The 22,578-nt window shown below is 43.5% G+C and overlaps 1 protein-coding gene across 1 annotated transcript in view; it reads right to left on the bottom strand.

Annotated features, from left to right (window-relative positions):
- The window catches only part of LOC145412865 (patched domain-containing protein 3-like), a 136,332-nt gene that overhangs the window by 22,692 nt on the left and 91,062 nt on the right, over positions 1-22,578 (bottom strand). Inside the window, exons 15-16 of the mRNA XM_080282665.1 lie at positions 20,628-20,770; positions 10,288-10,390 (exon numbers count right to left, since the gene is read on the bottom strand). Coding sequence (XP_080138791.1) covers positions 10,288-10,390; positions 20,628-20,770 — 246 coding nt within the window. The remainder of the gene's footprint in view (positions 1-10,287; positions 10,391-20,627; positions 20,771-22,578) is intronic.

Below are 22,578 nucleotides of genomic sequence, written 5' to 3'. Positions count from 1 at the left end.
CAAGTCGCTCGGTCACCCACCATATGATTACCCTCCCCCCAACTCACTCCCCACTCCCTCATATACCTCTCAACTCCATCCCTCCACCTCATCCTCGGTCTACCCCTCCCTCTCCCTCCCTCCACCTCATCTACATACACCCTCTTAGTCAGTCGTTCATTTTCCATTCTCTCCACATGCCCAAACCACCTCAGTGTATTTCACCTAATCTTCTCAACCACATCCACATCCACCCCACAACGTTCCTTCACTTCTTCATTCGTCAACTTGTCCCTCCATGTCACTCCACATGCTCCTCTTAAGTAACTCATTTCCACTGCTCTCACTCTTGACTTGTTCCCCTCTTGCAAGGTCCACGCCTCGCTTCCATACGTCAGGGTAGGGATCACAATACTATCATGCAGTGACCTCTTAACTTCCATACTCACCTCCCTATTTCTCATCACTGTTTTCAGTGAACCAACAACCTTCCTTTCCTGCTGTACCCTTTCATGCACTTCATCCCCCAAAGTTCCATCCTTACTCATCACACTACCCAAGTACTTGACTGCACTCACAATCTCCATATCCTCACCATCCAACCTCACTGTACTGTACATTCTGTGACTTCATTCCTCTCAAACACCATAACTTTACTTTTGTTTACATTAACTTTCAGCTTCCTCCTCCTACACTATCTATCTATCTATAGCCAGACGCCATAATCCCGTAAGGGGTGGTCATTTGACTTTGGGTTATTTGTTTTACGGGGAGGGGCACTAACCCTCCACCAACCCACTTGTTGACACGTAGGGAGCACGTATGGTCTGGTTATATGGTTACCACCCAGCGTTGTAAATGGTTTCTTGGCTTACATGAAACCATTTGGCTTGTCACTCGATGTAAAGCCACCTGTAAGAGAAAGAAAAGCAATAAGACTGTCCCAAATTCATTCACCAAACCTTGCAACTCCCATTCATCTTCACTCAACAATACTGTTTCATCAGCAGACAGCAACACCGGAATCTTCCAAATCTCACCCTCATTCATTAGAGCCACCACCACATCCACTGCCCTACCTTGCACCTCCTTTAGAACCCCATCCATGTATAAATTAAACAGCCATGGAGATATCACACAACCCTGTTTCAATCCTACATTGAGATCAAAGAACTCACTCAACTCACCATCCACTCGCACCGTAGCCCTAGCTCCTTCGTACATACTCTTCACAGCACTCAACAATGTAATAGTATTATATTGAGGTAATTCTTCTTGGATACATGAAAGGCAAAATAGGGAATGCTAGAATGGAGGGGGTGATTGACCTGTGATTGTACTCTTTGAAGTGGATGTTACTGTCCTTGTGGATGTTCGTGCCTTGAAGGGCTGGGTAACAACCAGTACTTTTTTCAGGCATTAGCTAATCCACTGGTAAGGTATACATGGTGAGTATAGTAGTGAGGAGAATGGGAGGAAAGATGAATGAATGTAAGACAGTGACTGATTATGTAAGTAAGGATGGCTGAATGAGAAGATCAGTGCAGGATATTCAAGTACAGTATATACTGTAGAGGATTGGGAAATGGGTTGTTCGAACATATTACATCATACCTGTAGTACTGTTAAGAATATTGAAGGTGCAAAAACAGTGAATGAACAGAAGTACTTTAAGCTCCTGCTGTACTACTGTTTGCCATGTGATAAATACTAAAACAAAGACAAGAGGACCACCAAGACATAAAGTAACTTGGTGGTGGGATGAGGGTGTAGAAGCTGCAATTAAGGAGAAAAGAAGGCTTTTCCGGGAATGGAAGAAGGGTGGTAGCAAAGAGGAATATTTGGCTGCCAAGCGTAGGGCTAGGAGAGAGGTATACAGGGCAAAGTCTGAGTCACAGAGACAATTACTTGATAACCTAAATCATGGGGAAAGGAAAAATATATTTAGGGTGGCAGGTCAGGTGAAGAGGGATAATCGGGATATCATAGGTGAGCAGTGTGTGAAGAATGATGAGGGAAGGGTAGTGGTGAACAGTGAGGATATTAAAGATGCATGGAGAGAGCATCATAACCGGTTGTTGAATGAGGAGTTTGACTGGGACAGGGAAGGTTTGGAGCCAGCAGATCCAGTGTCTGGCCCTTGGCCTTTGATTGATACTGCTACTGTGAGTGAGGCAATAGGCAGGATGAGGGTGGGGAAGGCAGCAGGTGTGTCTGGGTTGACTGCCGAAATGTTGAAGGCCTCAGGAGATATAGGGGTGAGTTTAGTCACTGACCTGATAAACAGGATTATTTATGAGTGTGTTGTCCCAGATGATTGGCTGAAGAGTATAATTGTAAATGTGTATAAAGGGAAGGGTGATGCCCTGGAAAGAGGAAATTATAGAGGTATAAAGCTTTTAGATCAGATAATGAAGGTAATGGAGAGAGTTTTAGAAGGTATGATTAGAGAAAGAGTGAATATTGATGAGATGCAGTTTGGGTTTATGCCAGGTAGGGGGACCACTGATGCCATATTCATTGTTCGACAGCTTCAGGAAAAATATATTGGTAGGAGAAGGGATCTTTATTTTGTTTTTGTTGATTTGGAAAAGGCCTTTGACAGAGTCCCTAGAGAGGTGGTGAAGTGGGCAATGAGAAAGCTTGGTTTGGAGGAGTGGCTGGTTAGGGTGGTTATGGCCATGTATGTGGGTGCTCACACCCAGGTGAGAGTGAATGGAGATTTGAGTGATGAGTTTTCCGTGAATGTTGGTGTGCATCAGGGGTCAGTCTTGAGTCCCATGTTGTTTATCATGGTACTTGAAGCCCTTTCACGTGACTTTAGAAACGGACTCCCGTGGGAGTTGTTGTATGCTGATGATTTGGTGTTGATTGCAGAAAATGAAAGGGAGGCGGAGGAAAGGTTTAGGAAGTGGAGAGATGGTATGGGGCAAAAGGGTTTAAGGGTAAATGCAGATAAAACAAAAGTGATGATATCTAGGGTTGGTGGCGGTACTGTCAAAGACGAGGGAGAGTGGCCATGTGCAGTTTGCCACAAGGGAGTGGGAAGTAATTCCATCTTGTGCAGTGTGTGTGATAAATGGGTGCATAAGAGATGTAGTGGTATCAGAGGTAGACTGCGAGATAATGCTGATTTTATGTGTACAGCGTGCCGGGGTGAGCAGGTGGAGATCGTCAGACGTGAAAGGATTGAACTTGCTGGTGAATCTCTTGAGTGTGTGGAAGAGTTTTGTTATTTGGGAGACATGTTGTGTGCTGGAGGTGGGGCTGGAGCTAGCTCTGTGGCTAGGGTGAGAAGTGGTTGGAAGAAGTTCAGGGAGCTCTTGCCTCTCCTGACATTGAGAGGGCTCTCCCTATGTGCTAAGGGGTCTTTGTATGCAGCATGTGTTAGGAGTGTAATGCTGTATGGCAGTGAGACCTGGGCAGTGAAGGAGGGAGACATTCACAGGCTCAGACGTACAGAAATGACAATGATTAGGTGGATGTGCAGTGCGTCCCTGCGTCCAAGGCCTGGAGGGGCTGGGTTTACAATGGAATAGTTGAGAGGTAGGATGGGACTGGAGTGTATTGGTGTTGTGATGAGGAGAGGTAGATTGAGGTGGTTTGGACATGTGGAGAGGATGGGGGATGATAATTGGGTGAGGAAGGTGAGAAGTGTTAATATTGGGGGTGGGGTTGTGAGGGGTAGACCGAGAAAGACATGGGACGAGGTCATTAAGTGTGACCTTAGGGTTAAGGGACTGAACAGGGAGGCTGCAATGGATCGTGCAGTGTGGAGAGCCGCGATTAGGTGACCAAGGCCGACACATGCAAGCATGTTGGAGCCTTTAAAAACGAAACGAATGATTCAAAAGCTGTATCATTTTTCAGAATAATGTTAAAAATTTGGCTGTGATTTTACTAGAACGATATTTGCAATGGCTGCCTCCAAGAGTCTCGTGTGGATGCAGTGATGCATGCAAGCTGATACTTAACTGCCTGAGCCAATAGGGGTGCCCAGTGTTTACACGCACAGAACCCCTGCTGTATCTTGGGTTTGCGCTAGGGGCTGCCTTCATGCCAGCCCTTTGAGTCTCACTTGCCCATTCACTCATGTCTCCTGTGCCTGTGATCGCCTTCCTCTTTCTCCAAGTTACTTATCTTCACTTGCATAAGACCATCATAGTGCCATCACTAATCCCAAGTTCGAGTATGGTACAAATAGTGTTGCTTGTGGCAGTAAGTGGAGAGAGAACTTTGAGTGTGTGAAATAAAAGAAACTCTGAATTTAGAAATCATGTCTTGAGCTAACCCTAGTTGAAAGCGTGGTGCTACTGATGCTGCTGAGAACAAAGCTAAAAGGGCAAGGTGTAGACATTATTAGTCCTTTCACATCTGGTGGCATGTGGATGTTCCACGAAGGAAATGTCTGTAGCCATCTGGTGGCACGTACACGTTTTCTGGACTTTTTATATTTGCACTCCAGTACTGGGGGCCCAATAGTGGTTCAGTATCAAGAGGTGGTAAGACTGAGGAGTTGCCATCACGGGAGGACTATTTTATTGTTTATTATATTCGTCATATGAGAAGTATGTTGAGGCGTGCAGTACAAGATGTTTTGCTGCCGCAACAGCTCACTTGGATCTGATGGAGGTGATGTCTGATGACTCAGATTATGTTGTCAGATGAAAGTGAGAGTGAAAATGAAAGTGCTATAGTAAAAGAAAAAAACGAGAACACCTTTGAGTTTACCATTATACCGAATGGCATACATGTGGCAGTGGAGGAGTTCCAACACCACAGGTTTGACAGCTCATGACACAGGTAATTATTATTACTGTATTATTAGTTTTTTTTACATTGTGTTAGACATCATTTACTCAGGAAACGATGGTCTGTTTTTTGGTGTGGAATATTTTATCTAAACAATTATCTTTATACAGTATGTCTCAGAACCCCAGTGTGTGGGACATCCATCCAAAAAAATACACCCAAAGTGAAAGGGTTAAGTGCCATAAGGAGGGTAGGGCCCAAGTACAATCACTGATGTCCTAAAACTGCCTCAGTTCATGATCTCAACTGTCATAAAGAAATCATTTGCTATAATTATGTCATCCCAGAACGTGCCTTCCATGGCTATGATATGTCTAAAAAGAGATCATGGAGGAGATGGAGTATCTTCTGGCTCTGAGTTAATGACCTGAACTGAGCAAAGCAGCCTCTTCACCACACTTTCATCTGCAATAAGGCTTTCGATCTGTGAAAGGACCTCAAGGATAATAAGGAAGGTATGGAGGCCAAGGAAGAGTTCAAAGCCAGCAGAGATTGGTTTGAGCAATTTAAGGCCTGCGCTTGCCTTAAACATGTGACCATGCATGACAAGGCTGCTAGTGCAGACAACGTGGTGGCTGAGGCTTTCCCTGTGCAGCTGAAGGCGGTTATAAAGGATGGGGGATACTTTCCAAAGCAGATCTTAAACTTGGATGAAGCGGGTCTGTTCCGGAAGCTGAAATCAAGGAAGATGTATATCAGCTGGGAAGAACAACGTACACCAGGGTTCAAGGCAGCCAAGGACCACCTCACCCTCCTCCTTGGTGTCAATGCAGAGGGGGACCTGAAGCTCAGGCTGCTCCTAGTGTACCACTGGGAGAACCCCCAAGTGTTGGCAGGGTTCATTAATGAGAACCTTAAGGTTATTTGAAGGAGTAACCCCAGGGACTGGCTGACCTTTGCATTCTGCTAGTCATATATGGCAGGGTACCTGTCCCTTGTCCTCCTGCCTGCCTGACTATGCCAATAGCAACCTTGCCAACTGTTTCTTTCTCCTTGTGGACAGTGCCCCGAGCCGCCCTGAGCGCATGGAGGACTGAGTAGGTAATGTCAAAATCGTGAACCTGCCCTCCAAAATAACATCACTACTCCAGCCAATGGATGAGGGCATCATTGCAACCTTCAAGGTGTACCACCTCCATTGCACCATGAAACAGATGATGAGGATGAGTGACTGTGAGGTGAGCAGTGCAATTCAGCACTTTTGGAGGAAGTTCATTATCAAGCACACCATTGGCAATATCATGGTGGCATAGAAGGAGGTGCCAGTGAGCACACTGAACACTCTGGCGCAGTGTGTGGCCTGAGTGTGAACAATCCTTCATGGGGTTTTTGGCGGTCGAGGACATCCGTTGAGACATCATCAACATCTTGCATCAGGCAGGATTTAAGGAGATCGATGGTCAAGATGTGCAAGAGTTCCTGGACAGCCACACCAAGCAGCAATCAATGGAGGAGCTCATTAAGTTCAAGAAATGGGTGGTGCAGGGACACGAAGGTGGTGAGGATGGCAGCGTGGATGGGTTCCTTCATGTTCTCAGTGTTAAAACCTTAGTGGAGTTCCTTGTGGTAATGGACAAGAGCATTGCATTCATCTGGGACAAGGACACAAACGTGGTGAGGAGTGATGCATCAACCCACAGCATCAAACAACACAAGGGCCTACTGGGTGCTCCTGACAGCCAAGGAAAAGGCAGCATGGCAGATCACCATCACCTCCTTCATCTCCCCTGCCAGCAGCACTGAGGAAGAGGCAAGACCACCAATGAGTGGTGTGGAAATACAACGTCCTGCATCACCTGCCTTTTTCATGTCTGTCTTGTATTCATGAATAGTTGGCACACATGTATGCCAACCACCGCACCACCATGCTCTCCCTCACCTTCGCCTCTCTGCTCTCCATTGGCCTCACTGCATCACTATATCAGCCTCACTGCATCGCTCTCCATCTGCCTTATCATATCGCTCTCCATCAGCCTCACCAGTGGCACATCATTCTTCCTTGGCCTCATCACATTTGCCTTCCCCATCTCTCTCCCTTGGCCGCATCGCATTGCTCTCCCCATCTCCATCCTTTGGCCTTATCGCATTGCTATCCCCATCTCTCTCTCTTGGCCTCATCACATTGCTCTTCCCATCTCTCTTCACCTCCTCCTGAAGGCTTAGAGAGACTGTCCAGGCCATCCAGCTGTCCTTTAACCTTAGGGGGGATCCTTGGTGATGGCTCAGACCAGCTTAGGACAAACTTCAGGTGGGTGGCAGAGGTTTGTTGAGCATTTTAAATTTTATGGTCCATGGCACCCTCCCTAACCCCGATGAACCCTTGTTATACTGAACTCACTATATGATAAAAAGTTTTGCAGTAGGTTTTCACTTGATGCAGTCCTATTGCATAATGAGACATGACTGTACAGGAAGACATGGGGAAGGAGTTTTTGTGAAGAGAGTGGAAAGGCTGCTGGAGGAAAAAAACATTCAGAGCATATGAGATAAGAGGAGAAGCAACTGGCTAGATATGGATTGGAGCAGATGGAAGAGGTGCAAGGTGTGAGTGAGTTGTTCACATGAAATTTGTGCAGGAGAAGCAACTGGTTAGATATGGTTTGGAGCAGATGGAAGAGATGCAAGGTGCGAGTAAATTGTTCACAGATGAAATTTGTGCAGCATGTGATGCGGTATGTCAAGTTAGAACAACAGGTAAGGGGTTGGAGTAAAAGGAGCTGTGGTACAGTACAATGAGGAGGTGGAATGAACTGTGGAAGAGAAGGGATAAAATTACTGGATGGGAAATGCAAAAGAATTAGGATGTAAAGACACAGAGGAAAGAGCTGTATACTGAAAAGAGTAGAGGTAGGTGCAAGAGGAGAGTTGGGTGGATGATGGGGGAGTGGGGAGTTAGGATGAGGGGAGGAGATCAATGGCAGGGGGTGGGTATCAGTGGTGTGTTGGGGGAGGGGGTGCATTCTGGAATGATCACTTGTAATCCCTCTAAGTGCATCTGGAACATGAGTTGCCCTTCACAGGTTAAGTGAAGATGAGAGGGAGTTTCAAGGCTAAGTGACTGTGTTTGGTAGTGTGTAAGAAATGAAAGTTGGAACTGAATGTGACAAAGAGTAAAGTTCTGAACTTTGAGAGAAATGAAGTCATAGGCTGCATAGTAAAGCTGAATAGTCAGGATGCAATGAACACTATGCATGGAAGTAAAGAATTTATTGCATAACAGTACTATGATCCCCACTTGGCCATATTGAAGTTAAGCTTAGACTCATTTGGAAGGATTCAAGTTAAGTTTCAGAGCAGAAGAACATTTGAAGTTGCATGGAGAGACAGACATACATGTGGGGATGCAGAAGAGCATTAAGATGTTAAACTGGATGTGTTTGAAAGTGTTAGAAGTACAGTAAGACCTCACTATAAGGACTAATTGGGGCCAAAGCCATTCTGAAAAAGTGAAATTCTGATAAAAGTGACATCCGGACTTTCCACTGCTAATCCAGACTTTTTCCAATATATCACGCATTAGTCCGAATTGCACCTATGGTTTTTAAACTGTTTTCACTACCATTGCAGTACTGTACATTAATCAAGTGGTATGATATATTCATGCTCATCTTAAATGTCGGGACCAACTGCCTAGCCCTGGGCTCCTATGTTCCTCATGGGGCAATGTAGGATTGGATGATGGATGGATGGATAGAATACTGTACTGTACACTGATAAACTTGTCTTTTATTTACCTTATTGTGGTGAACATAGCTGAAGTGGTCAGGCAGTCTGGACTGCTTTTGGCTTTATCGGACATTTTCCGATGTATAGAAATTTAGTCCGGTAGCTCCTCGAGTCCGATAAAAGCGAATTCCGGTCTATTGAAGTCCGTTATATTGAGGTTTTACTGTACTCTGAAATAATGTAGTCAAGTGGAGAGAGTGGAGAAAGAGAGATTGACTTGGAGAGTGTATGTGAGTGAGGTGGAGGGGGAGAAAAGAGAAGGGGAATACCAAGGATGAAGCAGAGGGGTGAGTTGGAATGGTACCTTTATGAATGAGGGAGATGTGAATTAGATGGAGTGTAATAACTTTTGAGGGGCTGAAACCTACCTCTTTTAACCACTCTTGATTCCCACCAATTCACTTCTATTTACTGGCTGACAAATATAGAAATGGCTCAGCTGTAGAACGGAATGGGTTTTAATGAAGTCAGCCTCTAGATAACGATGGATGAACTCGGGTGTGCCTTGTGGGAACATGTAGGGTCAGCAGAGCTGTGTCCAAGTATAGTTCTCTTCCACTGCTTTCCACACAGTGAATGTGGACACATAAAATGGCAGTGGTTTTTTATTTGGTGGAGTTGCCACCCACAACTTTAATCATTTACTGATTTAAAACTGGTTTATTACTTCATGAAATTAACAACATAAACATAGCTTCATGAGCATACTTAATTTTATATAAAAACTGCTACCAGTTTCAGTATTAATGCTATTGGAGCTCTTCTCGTTTTCTTACTGGAAATTTCCATCTCCATCGATGCTAACTCCTGAATTTTAGCACGTGGGTTATTTTTCCATACATTATAATAATTATTTTATCTCTCTTTATACACTAAAAGTCCTCCAATCTGACCACCAACAAACCAAAAATCCCAATACTGTGAATTTGTCAAGGCAATATTTTTAAAAAATTTCTGGTCTTTTTTCAAATTTTTCTAGGCTTTAAGGATTTATCTGGCTTGGACTTGCCCTTGGACTTGGATGTACCTGCAGCTATTCATCTACACTTCTATGCATTTCCAGTGAGCAAAACAGGAACCCATATAATTTTTAAGTGTTTATTTAATGATCATGTACATATTTCTAATGTTTTCAAAGGGCCCTCCCAATAGTTCGAAAAAAACAATAGTCCGAAAGACCCTCGGTCCCTTGCAGTTCAGATTACAGGACTTTTACTGTACAAATTATTTACATTTTATGTACAATATAACTATTTATGCCACACACAGTAGCATTTTATTCAATGGTATTGATATGAGAGAAGGGGATGTAAGATGGGGAAGGGCAACGAAATGGAAGGGGACAGGGTGAGATGGAGGCGATTTATTTGTGGCCACCCCTTACAGGATGAAGGTGTCTGGCCATAGATTTATAGCTAGAATAGATAAAGAGACCATTAATCAACAATGAGTTTCAAAGCCACTTTGAACCATGATTTTGTATGTAAGTCTGCTGCTGCTAACTTATGACACTTATATCTAATAGGTACACATTTACTTCTCAAATGCAGGACCTCGCAATGGGGGAAAAGTTTCCACAGTGAGGTCAACCTAATGACAGAGGACAGACTGTGGGATTAAAGTTTATGACTATATATACAGTAGATAGAAAATCTGATTTATGGCAGTCAGGGATGAATGATCTTGTCTATGTGTATGAATTGACCAGCCTTGTCCCAGGCCTCAATGCCTTATTTATTCAAACATACTTTGGATTCCATAGTCACTAACCTGAGAAGCCAGCAGAATTAACCAATTCTTTCGTCTGATCCATTGCTGAGATCTGTTGGCTTGATCCATCAAGGCTGGTGTGTCGGTAATCAAACTTGCTTGCCTGTCAACAGCATTCATTGCTTTTAGTTTGCATTACAAGTACAGTGAATATTTTGGAGTTGGTTTGATTTTACATGTAGTAAGGTCCCAAGTCCCACACTGCCACAGGCTCCAGCAGCAGTAGTTCAGTATACAGTAGGAATGATGTTGCCCAGTGAGTTGTTCTTCTTATGGTCAGCCTTTTGTTGTGCAACAATGAGATCAGCTCAGGCATTGTAAATAAACACTGGCTTCTTAAGTTCACTGTCTTTATTTTCCAAATAATTTCACATAATGCTTGCCAACTTCACTTCACTGTTTCCACAAGTACCAGAGCTATACAATCTGCACTGACACTGAACTGACATTGAACTAAACTCAAACTGAACTGAAAACTCCTTTAGTCCATTCCCCGACCTTATATAAGCTTCCTAAATACTGGAATGCTCTACTGCATTCTCAGAGAACCAAGTTACCAACTCGGAGACATCCAAAACATGCCAGAGTTTTCTTACGGTACATAACACTCTAAATGCTTTAGCTTACAAACTGACATAAAATTACTTAGTTTAACAAATAATCACATAAATAAAACATTATAGAGAAAAAAGAACACAAAAATTACTGTACAACTTACAAAATACCTCCGCTCGCAAATAGCAGGCTAACTGGCAACTCTGACATGTAACTGAAAAATATGAGAAATACTGAGAACCTTCCAGTACTGTACTTCCTATCTAGCAAATCCCACTTCTCAGCAATAATATTAGTTACTGCAGGAGTTCAAAAGTCCAGTACCTTTGAAAATGCACAGAAAGTTGTAGCACTGGGTGGGTTTTGCGTGTATCATTCTAGAAAGGAGGAAAGAAAGTTTAATCTAATTTCATGTTGTACGGTCCATTTGCTTAATAAGCAAGTTTCTGCGATGCAAAATGCCTTAAGTGCAATGAGAGGGGGGATGAAAAAATTAAATACAGTAATCGGTAGTGCGCGAGTTGGTTTTCTATCTATCTATCTATTGCCAGATGCCTTACTCCCTTATACAGGGTGGGCACAAATAAATTGCCTCCATGTCACCCTGTCCCCCGCCATTTCACTGCCCTGCTCCCAATTCACATCCCTCTCTCATATACCTCTCCACTCCATCCCTCCATCTCATCCTTGGCCTTCCCCTCCCTCTCTCCCCCTCCACCTCACTCACACTCTCCTCATCAGTCTCTCTCTCTCCATCCTCTCCACATAGCCAAACCACCTCAGTATGTTTCTCTGACTCTTCCTATCACATCCACATCCACACCACAATGCTTCTCCACAACCTCATTTGTCAGTCTCTCTCTCCATGTGACTCCGCAGGCTCCTCTCAAATAACTGATTTCCACTGCTCTTACTCTTGATTTGTGTTCCTCCAACAGTGTCCAAGCTTCACTTCCATACGTTAGAGTTGGTATCACAATACTGTCATGTAATAACTTTTTCACTTCCATGTTCACTTTCTTGTTTCTTATCACTGCCTTCAAGGAACCAGCAACCTTTCTTCCTTGTTGTACCCTTTCAAGCACTTCACCCTCCAAACTTCCATCCTTATTCATCACACTACACAAGTACTTAAACGTACTCATATTGTCCATTTCCTCATCATCCAACGTCACTGTACATTCACTGACTTCACCTCTCTCAAAGACCATAACTTTACTCTTCCCTACATTCACCTTTAGATTCTGTTTCTTACACACTCTCCCAAACTCATCCACCAAGCCTTGCAGGTCCCCTTCGTCTTCATGTAACAACACAGTATCATCTGCAAACAACAACAGTTAGTTTTGAAAATGCAAAATCAGGGCGGCAAAGTGAATCGAATCTGGTGTCACTCCGCAGAATGCGACCTACCCTTGTAGAATGTGCGAGGAAGTGATGTGGGTTATGACATTAATGTGCCTTGTAACGTTACAGTCATCCACACAGTTTCTCTCAGTTGAGCCTAGGCAGCCTCATGCAGTGTATACAGTCCCTGCATTTACACAAAGCCATGCTTTATTTTGCCATACTTGCCATGCCTACCCCCCAGTGGCAAAAGAACTGCCTCGCCCTGCCTCGGAACCCCATCTCTTCCAGTCAGCTAAGCCTTTCCTTCATAAATTTTAAGGTAAGGGGCTATTGTGTGGGTTAAACAGGCATACCCCGGTTTAATGATGGAATTGGTTGAGTAAAAACCCATCGCTAGGCAGGGTACTGTACCTCGGGGTAGATTTAACATGTAAAGTATAGGGGAGGGCGGTGATGGTTCGGACATGAAAAAAAAAAAAATTTTATAAGAATTCAGGTTTAAGCAGGAGTGTTATCTGGTTTATGTTAAAATGTTGCCACATCATTTGGCTCTTTTGGTTGATAATATGAACTTCTTAGCTCTTTTCAGCTTTAAGCAATAGTTAGCGAAACACAAGTGACTAAATCGTCCAAACCATCCCTACCAGTGGTGATGGTTTGGACAGTAGGGTGGGATGGTTCAGCCATATGTATTACTCAGCATATTCTTAAAATTATGTGAGTTATATTGGATAAAAACAAACATTAATTAATTCAAAGATATTTCATTTTCCTAAAGTACAATATTAAACTTCAGAATCCAAATGAACTACTTGATATCTGTTTAAAAAAATATGTATATATAAATGAAATAACCTTCACCAGATTTAATAATAAATGACTGAACCTCTTACTTTCTGCTACAAAATTATGCATAATTAGCCTTTCTCTCTCTCTCTCTCTCTCTCTCTCTCTCTCTCTCTCTCTCTCCCCATAGAATATTGACTTCACTTTTCACTTTCTAGGCCTTATTTCAGATGGACTAACATAAGACTTTTAATGCATATTGTAGCCTGCAAAACTGAAATAGAAGTTATAATACCCCTTCCTTCTTTTAACACTTTGAGGAATAGGTTAAACAAACAAAACTATTAATATATATACCCTGATAACTATGAAAAATGGTGTTTCACTGTGTGTTCAAATATAAATGATCAAAAGTAGCGTTATCATTTGATAAGGTCATGACTTGGTAGTAGTGGAGGGATAGTTAGGACTGTCCGAACCATCCCCCTCCTCAACTGTCCGAATCATCCCAAACCTATGTAATTAATTGACAGGTACTCTCAAGGTTCACACGAGAGAGTTTAACATTCGTTTTTCATAGCAGTATGTTCTACATGCAACACAGATTCACCCTGATAATGCACAGTTCGATGCTTGGCATATTCATAAAGGTAGAGCTTATGATATGCACTCAAATTATTACATACGAAATGCAAAAAAACATAAAATCTGACCTGCGTCAAAAAGTGACGGGTTTCTAGCTTGGAGGTTCCGTGTGGTCGAAGTAAACAAACTCTCCCACTTTCACACAAGATCACACGGCCCTAGGTCATACGTTTCTCAGGGAATGCACTGTCCGAACCATCCCACTGTCAGAACCATCACTGCCCTCCCCTAGGGATGCGTTTTTGAGCTTTGGGTTCCCCCTAACCAAGTCCCAAACCCACCCAAATGACTCCGAAAAAAAAATTCTAGCTAACCTAAACCCTGTAATAGCTTTAAAACAAGGTAAACTGAGCCTAAAAGCAATTTATAACTCACCTAAACCCAAAAGAAAATCTGAAAATCATAAAAAATAACTGGAAAAAATCACACTTAGTAAACTGTACCCCAAAATGACAATGTTCAACTCACCTATGACTAGAACACATTAATCCAGGTCTAAAAACAGTTTATAAGTCATCCTAAACACAATATTTAAGTCTAAAATATCATCAAAATCGGTTTTAAAAAATCATTATGCCAGGGTTTGGCCATCGCTCAGCGGGTTAGGGTGGTATTTCTACCCCCATCGCTATGCCAGGGTATCACATCTAGGGGTATCATATCTCGAGGTCTGCATGTACTTACAGTGTACACATGTTTAATGTCTCATAATACATTATCAAAGTAACAGGCTAGGGGCCAAAGGAGTGACTTATGAGGCGGCCACCTCCCCAATTAGATTTTCCCATACGGTATGTTATTTGTAATGCGCAAAATTTCTATAGAGCAAGGTCTTCTACCACCCAAATTCTCGCGTATTATGCAAATGGACTGTATTTATGTATTGACAGTACAAATTTTTACAGTAACTGTTCTCATATCGTTTGACTATAGCAAGAAAGCCTTGGTTTAATCACGCTTGTTCTAATGCTGTCCGCAACAAGGAGAGGGCCTACAAAAGGTACCGGAGCCAACCCACCCCTGAATCACATCATCTTTATGTTTCTGCCCGGAATCGTGCTAAGTCTGTTCTTCGCTCTGCTAAAAATAATTTCATCCATACTAAATGATCTCAACTCTCCAACTCGAATTCTTCCCGCTCCTTCTGGCACCTTGCCAAAAACCTTTCTAACAACTTTACCTCATCATCCTTCCCTCCTCTTTTCTACTCTGATGGTTCTGTAGCTATATCTTCTACTGATAAAGCAGATCTCTTTGCACAGACTTTCTCCTCCAATTCCACCTTAGACGATTCCGGTGCTGTTCCTCCATCACTTCCCCCCTCTGACTTCCTCATGGCTGACATTAAAATTTCTTCAGCTGATGTATTTTCTGCCATCACTGGCCTCAGTACTAACAAGGCATATGGGCCTGATGGGGTCCCTGTTGTTGTTCTCAAGAACTGTGCTTCTGTGCTTACACCCTGCCTAGGCAAACTCTTTCGCCTTTGTCTGTCAACTTGTACCTTTCCTTCTTGCTGGAAGTTTGCTATCATTCAGCCAGTCCCAAAGAAGGGTGACCACTCCCAACCCTCCAACTATCGTCCAATTGCTTTAACGTCCTGTATTTCAAAAGTTTTCGAGTCAATTCTCAATAGAAAAATTTTAAGGCATCTTTTCTATCACAACCTTCTTTCCAATCGTCAGTACGGGTTCCGTCAGGGACGCTTCACTGGCGATCTTCTCACCTACCTTTCAGACTCCTGGTCATCCTCCTTTCGGGACTTTGGCGAAAGCTTTGCCATTGCACTTGACATCTCAAAGGCTTTCGATCGAGTCTGGCATAAATCTTTAATTTCCAAACTGCCCTCCTACGGTTTCTATCCTTCTATCTGTGCCTTCATCGCTAGCTTCCTTTCTGGTCGTTCTATAGCCACTGTTGTAGACGGCCATCGTTCTTCTCTTTGATCTGTCAACAGTGGTGTTCCTCAGGGCTCTGTCGTATCACCAACTCTCTTCCTTTTATTCATCAGTGATCTTCTAAGCTGCACATCTAACCCTATCCACTCATACGCTGATGACTCCACCCTCCACCTTTCCATTCGGTTACCACAACGCCCATCTCAACAGTTACTTCAACAAACAAGGGATGAGGCTATGGCACACCTAATGTCTGACTTGGCTCGTATCTCTGACTGGGGTAAAAATAACATGGTTGTTTTTAATGCATTTAAGACTCAGTTCTTACACCTATCAACCTGACAGAATCTTCCACAGGTATACCCACTAATGTTTAATAATATTCAGCTTAATCCTGCATCATCCTTGAACATGCTTGGGGTTTCATTTTACTCGGGACTTATCTTGGAAAGATCATATTACATCTCTTGTAAAATCTGCTTCCAAGAGATTGGGTGTGCTAAGCCGACTCCGCTCTTTCTTTACCCTTGCACAATTGTTGACTCTATACAGGGGTTTTATCCGCCCCTGTGTGGAGTACAACTCTCATGTGTGGGGAGGCTCCCCACATACAGCTCTTCTCAATAGGGTGGAGTCAAAGGCTTTTCGTCTCATTAACTCTCCTCCTCTTACTGACTTCCTTCAACCTCTGTCTCTTCGCCGCACTGTTGCATCTTTATCTCTTTTCTGTCGCTACTTTAATGGTCACTGCTCCTCTGAACTGTCTGCTTGCATTCCTCCACCTCTACGACGGGCACGTAGCACCCGTCTGACAGCAAACTCTCATCCCTTTTCTGTCCAACTTTCTAATGCAAGAGTTAACCATTACTCCCAGTCTTTCATTTATGCAACAGGTCAACTCTGGAACTGTCTCCCTCTGTCTGTATTTCCTGCTGCCTACGATCTCCAGTCTTTCAAACGCAGTGTGTCCAGGCATCTCAAAATGATCAATCTTGAATTTGGCTCTCTATTGTATTTTGTTTTTCTCTTGGAGGGAACTATTACTGCAGGCTCATGGCCTTTGGTTCCTTCTTCCTCGCATAAAAAAAAAATAAAAAAAAAAAAAATAAAGAACTGCCAAGTATTTATAATATAAGGCCGTAAATGTAATTTTCAGTTGCAGAGATCACATATGATAAAGCAGCTACAGAATGGTAAATTCTGGAAGTTTATCACATTAAATGAAGTAATTAGTAGATGTGAAGTGAATATTGTGTTTATATCATTAATAATCCATAACAGTGAAGCTGAGAGAGCCATGAGAAGCTTTATACAGTTGTGCCTGCTGTACTGTGATAGTGCATCAAATGGAAACACATTGCATAGCAATTTGTAGTTTAGTGAGGCCAATATAACATGAGTTCAGTGGGGATAGGGGAGGGTCCTATGACAACAAAACATAAAATTTAAAAAAAGAAGAAAAAAAAACAAGCCACCCACATGAGGTATGTCCTAAGTCAGTCCGAGTCACCCCTAAGGATCCCTGAGGCTGGCAGACAGCTGGAGGGCCTGGACAATCACTCCAGGTCCTCAGGAGGGGATGTAGAGAGATGGGGAGAGTGAGGTGGTGAAACCATGGGAGAGCAATGCAGTGAGGGTGATGGAAAGCTTAGTGGTGAGGCTGAAGGAGAACTTGGTGGTGTGGTGGCAGAGGAGCATGGCAATATGGTGGCAGGGAAGCTTGGCAATAGGGGAGCATGGCGGTGTGGTGGTGGGAGAGCATGGCAGTGTGGCAATGGGGCAGCTTGGCGGTGTGGCGGCAGGGCAGTGTAAGGGTGTGCCAGGCAGCAGTGAAGATGATAGAAATGATGGAGGCAAGTGAGGTAGGATGTTGCCCTTGCACCCTATTTGTTGATGGTCTTGGCTTTTTCTCAGTGCTGATGGCAAGAAGGAAGAAGGAAATGATGGTGGTCTGCCATGCTGCCTTTTTCTTAGTCATCAGGAGCTCCCCATACGGCCTCAGTTCTTGCTTTATACCATACATTGCTCCATCACTCCTTACTGGGATAGGGTCTTTGTCCTGGATGTATGAGTGGCCCTGGTGAGAGAGGATAGTGTTTGGAAACTCCCTGTACTGTTGTTTGCAGATGATACTGTGTTGTTGAGTGAAGACGAAGGGGAGCTGCAAGGCTTGGTGGATGAGTTTGAGAGAGTGTGTAAGAAACGGAACCTAAAGGTGAATGTAAGGAAGAGTAAAGTGATGGTCTTTGAGAGAGGTGAAGTTAGTGAATGTACAGTGAGGTTGGATGGTGAGGAATTGGAAAATGTGAGTACGTTTAAGTATTTGGGTTGTGTGATGAGTAAGGATGGAGGTTTGGAGGGTGAGGTGCTTGAAAGGGTACAGCAGGGAAGAAAGGTTGCTGGTTCCTTGAAAGCATTGATAAGAAACAGGGAAGTGAGCATGGAAGTGAAAAAGTTACCACATGATAGTATTGTGATACCAACTCTAACGTACGGAAGTGAGGCTTGGACATTGTTGGAAGGACACAAGTCAAGAGTGAGAGCAGTGGAAATGAGTTATTTAAGAGGAGCCTGTGGAGTCACGTGGAGAGACAGGCTGACGAATGAGGATATAAAGGAGTGTTGTGGTGTGGATGTGGATGTGATAGGAAGCGTTATGAGGAACACACTGAGGTGGTTTGGCCATGTGGAGAGGATGGAGGGTGAAAGACTGACGAAGAGAGTGTATGTGAGTGAGGTGGAGGGGGGAAGAGGGAGGGGGAGGCCGAGGATGAGATGGAGGGATGGGGTGGAGAGGTATATGAGAGAGGGGGGTGTGAGTTGGGAGCAGGGCAGTGAAATGGCGGGGGACAGGGCGACTTGGAGGCGATTTGTTTGTGGCCACCCCAAACGGGATTGAGGCGTCTGGCAATAGATAGATAGATAGATCTTTTCTAGGAACTCCTTCAGGGTCTTGATATCAAGAACATGAACAAGCTCGTCCTCCCCACTGTCCTCGCCACTTTCCTGTGCCTCAGATACCTATTCCCTTAACCCAATGAGCTCCTTTGCTGAGAATTGCTCAGTGTGGCTGTCCAGGACTTCTTGAACATCATTTCCATCAAACTTTCTCAAATCCTGCCTCGTGCATGAGGTTGAGGATTTCATAACGGATGTACTCCACCTCCTGGAACCCCTTGAAGGAGTGCACACGCTGTGGCTATACTTTATGCAATATAATGTTCAGTATACATGGCTGCACCTTCTTCCAGTGCACCTCCTTCCAGAACCACCATACTGTGTCACTCACTCTCAATATTTGCTTCATGGTGCAGCAGAGATAGTGAGCTTTGAATGTGGCAAAGATGCCCTGGTCCATTGGCTGGGGCAACGATGTTGTGTTGGGAGCCAGGTACACCATTTTCATATTTTCCGCCCCGCCCTCCATGCCCATAGGGTGGCTTGGGGTGCTGCCAACCAGGAGGAAATAGTTCATGAGATTGTTCCAGCTGGCATAGTCACACAGGCAAGGGGACAGGTATCCAGCATATAAGAGTGGCAGAGTGCAGAGGTCAGCCAAGTGCTGGAGTTACTCTTCCAAATAACCCCAAGGTTCTCTATCACGTACCCTGCTTCACCATCACGTACCCTGCTGGTTCCCAGGGGTTCTTTCAGTGATACATAAGGAAGGGTTTGAACTTAAGGTTTTCCTCTGCAATTGCACAAAGGAGGAATGTGAGGTGGTCCTTAGCTGCCTTAAACTCTGGCACACATCACTTTTCCTTGCATATGTAAGTCTTCTGGAAGATATGTTTCCAAAATATGCCTGTTTCATCAGCATTGAGGACCTGTTTTGGAGAGTATCACCCTTCCTCTTTGACTGCCTTCAGCTTCACAGGCATGGCCTCAGCACCATGCAGTCAGCATTAGCAGCCTCACCATATATGGTCACATGTCTGAGGTCAGCCACAGGCCTTAAACCGCTCATACCAACCCGTGCTGGCCTTGAACTCCTCCTTAGCCTCCATGTCATGCTTATCCCTGAGATCCTTCCACAGAAAGAGAGCATTGATGCAAATAAGATTTTAATGCAGGAGCTGCTTTGCCCATTTAAGTTCATTAACCCACAGAGCTGGGAGATGCTCCATCTCCTTTATAGGCTCCCTTGTTCTGGCTAGTTGTTTAGCAGTTAGGGTAGGCACATTCTGCAATGCCATTAGTACAGTGTCTAATTTTTTTTATTACCATAGAGACTGTCGACTGGAGCAACTTTAGAGCCTTGGCAATCTTTCTTGCTTCCTTTCCCTCTTTATGGCACTTTATAATGTCCAATTTTATACAAAGGGAAAGGCTATGCCTTGCCCTTTTAGCCCTGCCCTAGACACCATCAGTAGCATCACACTTTCCACTGAGGGTAGCATCAGACATGATTTCTAAGCTATGAGTTTCAGTTATTTCACATGTAAATATTTATCTCTCACTTTACACTCACATGCAGCACTATTCTTTTGCATACTTCCACTATCATTTGGCAGTACCAGTGGTGTTCCAGTGGCCTTGCACAAGCATGAAGAGTAATAATTCAGAGAAAGCAAGGGAGATGATCATAGGTATGGGACACTGGAGTGAGTGGCTGAACAAGATGGATTCTTCAAAGGGGTGGCATGAAGGAGATCACCTGTGTGTAGGCCAGAGGTGGGATATCTGCACATGTAAACATTGAGCGTCCATCGTAGGTCAAATGTCTGACAGTTGGCTTGCATACGTCACCATATCCACATTGCATTGTTGTAAGCTGGCATCACACTTATTGTTCTAGCTAATTTTGATATCACTCGCAAAATTGGGTCTGACTTTCAGTTTATTGTTATAGCAATTTATTACATAGTGAACAAACATACAGTGAGGCCTGACTGTATTCATCATCTACTGTACAGTACAACCTACTTACCAGAGTATCATACCATACTGTGTAGATGATGAAGTACTGTACTGTACATAATCAGTACTATAAACTTCATTATTCAATAGGCTAGCATATATAGCATATTGTGCAGGTATTTGAAAGCACTTTTTTAAGAAAAGCGTATCTTAGAGAAAACTGTATCATAGTTTAGAAAAACTTACCACCACAGTGGGAGCTGGCTGGCCAATGGTGAGGTTGCCATCAAAGTGGAAATAGTCCTGGAAACGCGAACCACTCTGTGAGAAGAGGAACTCCGAGAGGGATGCACTGAAGAAAGATTTGTTTAGAGGTTGCCCAGTTATATCTGCAAATTGGTTAGTAGTAAGGTTCCAAGCACTAATAGTGTACCATGACATTATATAAAAATTTACTGTACAGTCAGCCAGCCACAGATACTGTATACCATGCTGTAATGGAGTATTGGTACATTATAAACCCTATAATTGCAAGACTTGTCAGAATGTTGTGCCATAATAGCTCTTGTTGTGAGCCATTCCATAGCTCAGGTAATGCAGATCACTCATAATAAATGAATAACACTGGTGAAAAATGTTGGCAACGGCATCTGCATTGTGTGAATCTCCTCGTAGTAGCAGCTGGAGTTCAGCCAGCCGAGGCATTCAGATGTCCTGCTCATGGCACTTGGTGATACTCAGCTGTTTTCATTTCATTTCTGAGTGCCTGGTTGCAGGCCACTCAAGGGTGACACTTTTGAGATTTTACTCTTTTTGGCCTTGTTGATCTTGTGTACATCTTTTGGAGTGCATTATAGCACCCAGGAGTACCAATGACCTCATGAATTGCTAGTGAGTTCCGCCTCAGACTGCGTTCGTATTTTGTGGGTGGACTTTTTAGTAGGCATTCCTCCTCCTAGCGGCAGTCTTAGGGCTGCTTAGTTTTTTCCCCTTCTCTTTTTCCTTTGCCCTCTACTGATTCCTCCATTTTATAGAGCCTCATTTATTGGCTTTTCTGATGTTTTTGTTTCTTCTGCCTTGCTTTTGTGTGTGTGTGTGTGTGTGTGTGTGTGTGTGTGTGTGTTACATACTTGCCTAGTCGTATTTACTTAGTTGTAATGTACAGGAAATAGCTACATTCGTGGGGTACCGTCTCTGTTTCTTGATAACTCGAATTTTGCTTTGAACCCATTAAAGTTTTTTGACTGGACGATCTCTTTGTCCAGGCTATTCCACAGGTCTGTGCATCTATATGGAAAACTATATTTCTTGATATCCTTCAAGCAACTTGCCTTCTTTAGCTTCATTCCGTGTCCTCTTGTTAGTCTCCCATCCCATACAAACAGATCTTCTCTGTCATTTTTTTCTTCTCTCACCCTGACCCTGAACACTGCAATCATGTTGCCCCCCTCTCTCTCTCCTTTCTTCTAAGGGAGGCAGGTCTAGTTTTTCCAGCCTTCCCTGTATGACAGATCTGCCAGGCTAGGGACCATCTTGGTTGCTGTTCTCTGTATTCTCTCAATCTTGTTAATATCTTTCATTTTATGTGGGGACCACACTACTACCGCATATTCCAACCTGGGGCGGATCATGGCCACTATCAATTTTTTCATTATCTCCTCATCCATGTAATGAAATGCTACTCTTATGTTAGTCAAGAGATTATACGTCTCTCTAACTATCTTGTTTATGTGTTTTTCAGGTGACAAATCATCCTGGACCAGCACTCCCAAGTCCTTTTCTTCTCTTGCTTTCGTGATTGGTTCATTACCCATCAAATAATTCAGTGATGGTCTCTTGGTACTTTTACCCATTTCCAATATTTTACATTTTTTTGTGTTGAATTTCACTTCCAACATCCAGCTCCAGTCATGAGTCCTATCCAGGTTCTCCTGCAGCATTTTACAGTCTTCTTCAACTCTATTCTCCACATGATCTTCACATTGTCAACAAACAGACATGCATAGCTGTTCATTCCATCTACCATATCATTTACATAAATCAGGAGCATTATAGGTACTAATACCGAGTCCCATGGGACTCCACTTGTTACTTCCCTCCATCCAGACAACTTGTCTTTTATTACTGTCCTCATTTGCCTGTCTTCCAAGAAGTCTCTTATCCACTCTAAGAGGTTCCCCTTCAGTCCTCCTGCGTG

Source organism: Coenobita brevimanus, chromosome 94, assembly GCF_032717465.1.
Source record: "Coenobita brevimanus isolate Jiangsu-jjx chromosome 94, ASM3271746v2, whole genome shotgun sequence".
Taxonomy (NCBI): Eukaryota; Metazoa; Arthropoda; class Malacostraca; order Decapoda; family Coenobitidae; genus Coenobita; species Coenobita brevimanus.
The sequence above is the reverse complement of the archived record's forward strand: the minus strand, read 5'-3'. Positions and strand labels throughout refer to the sequence as shown.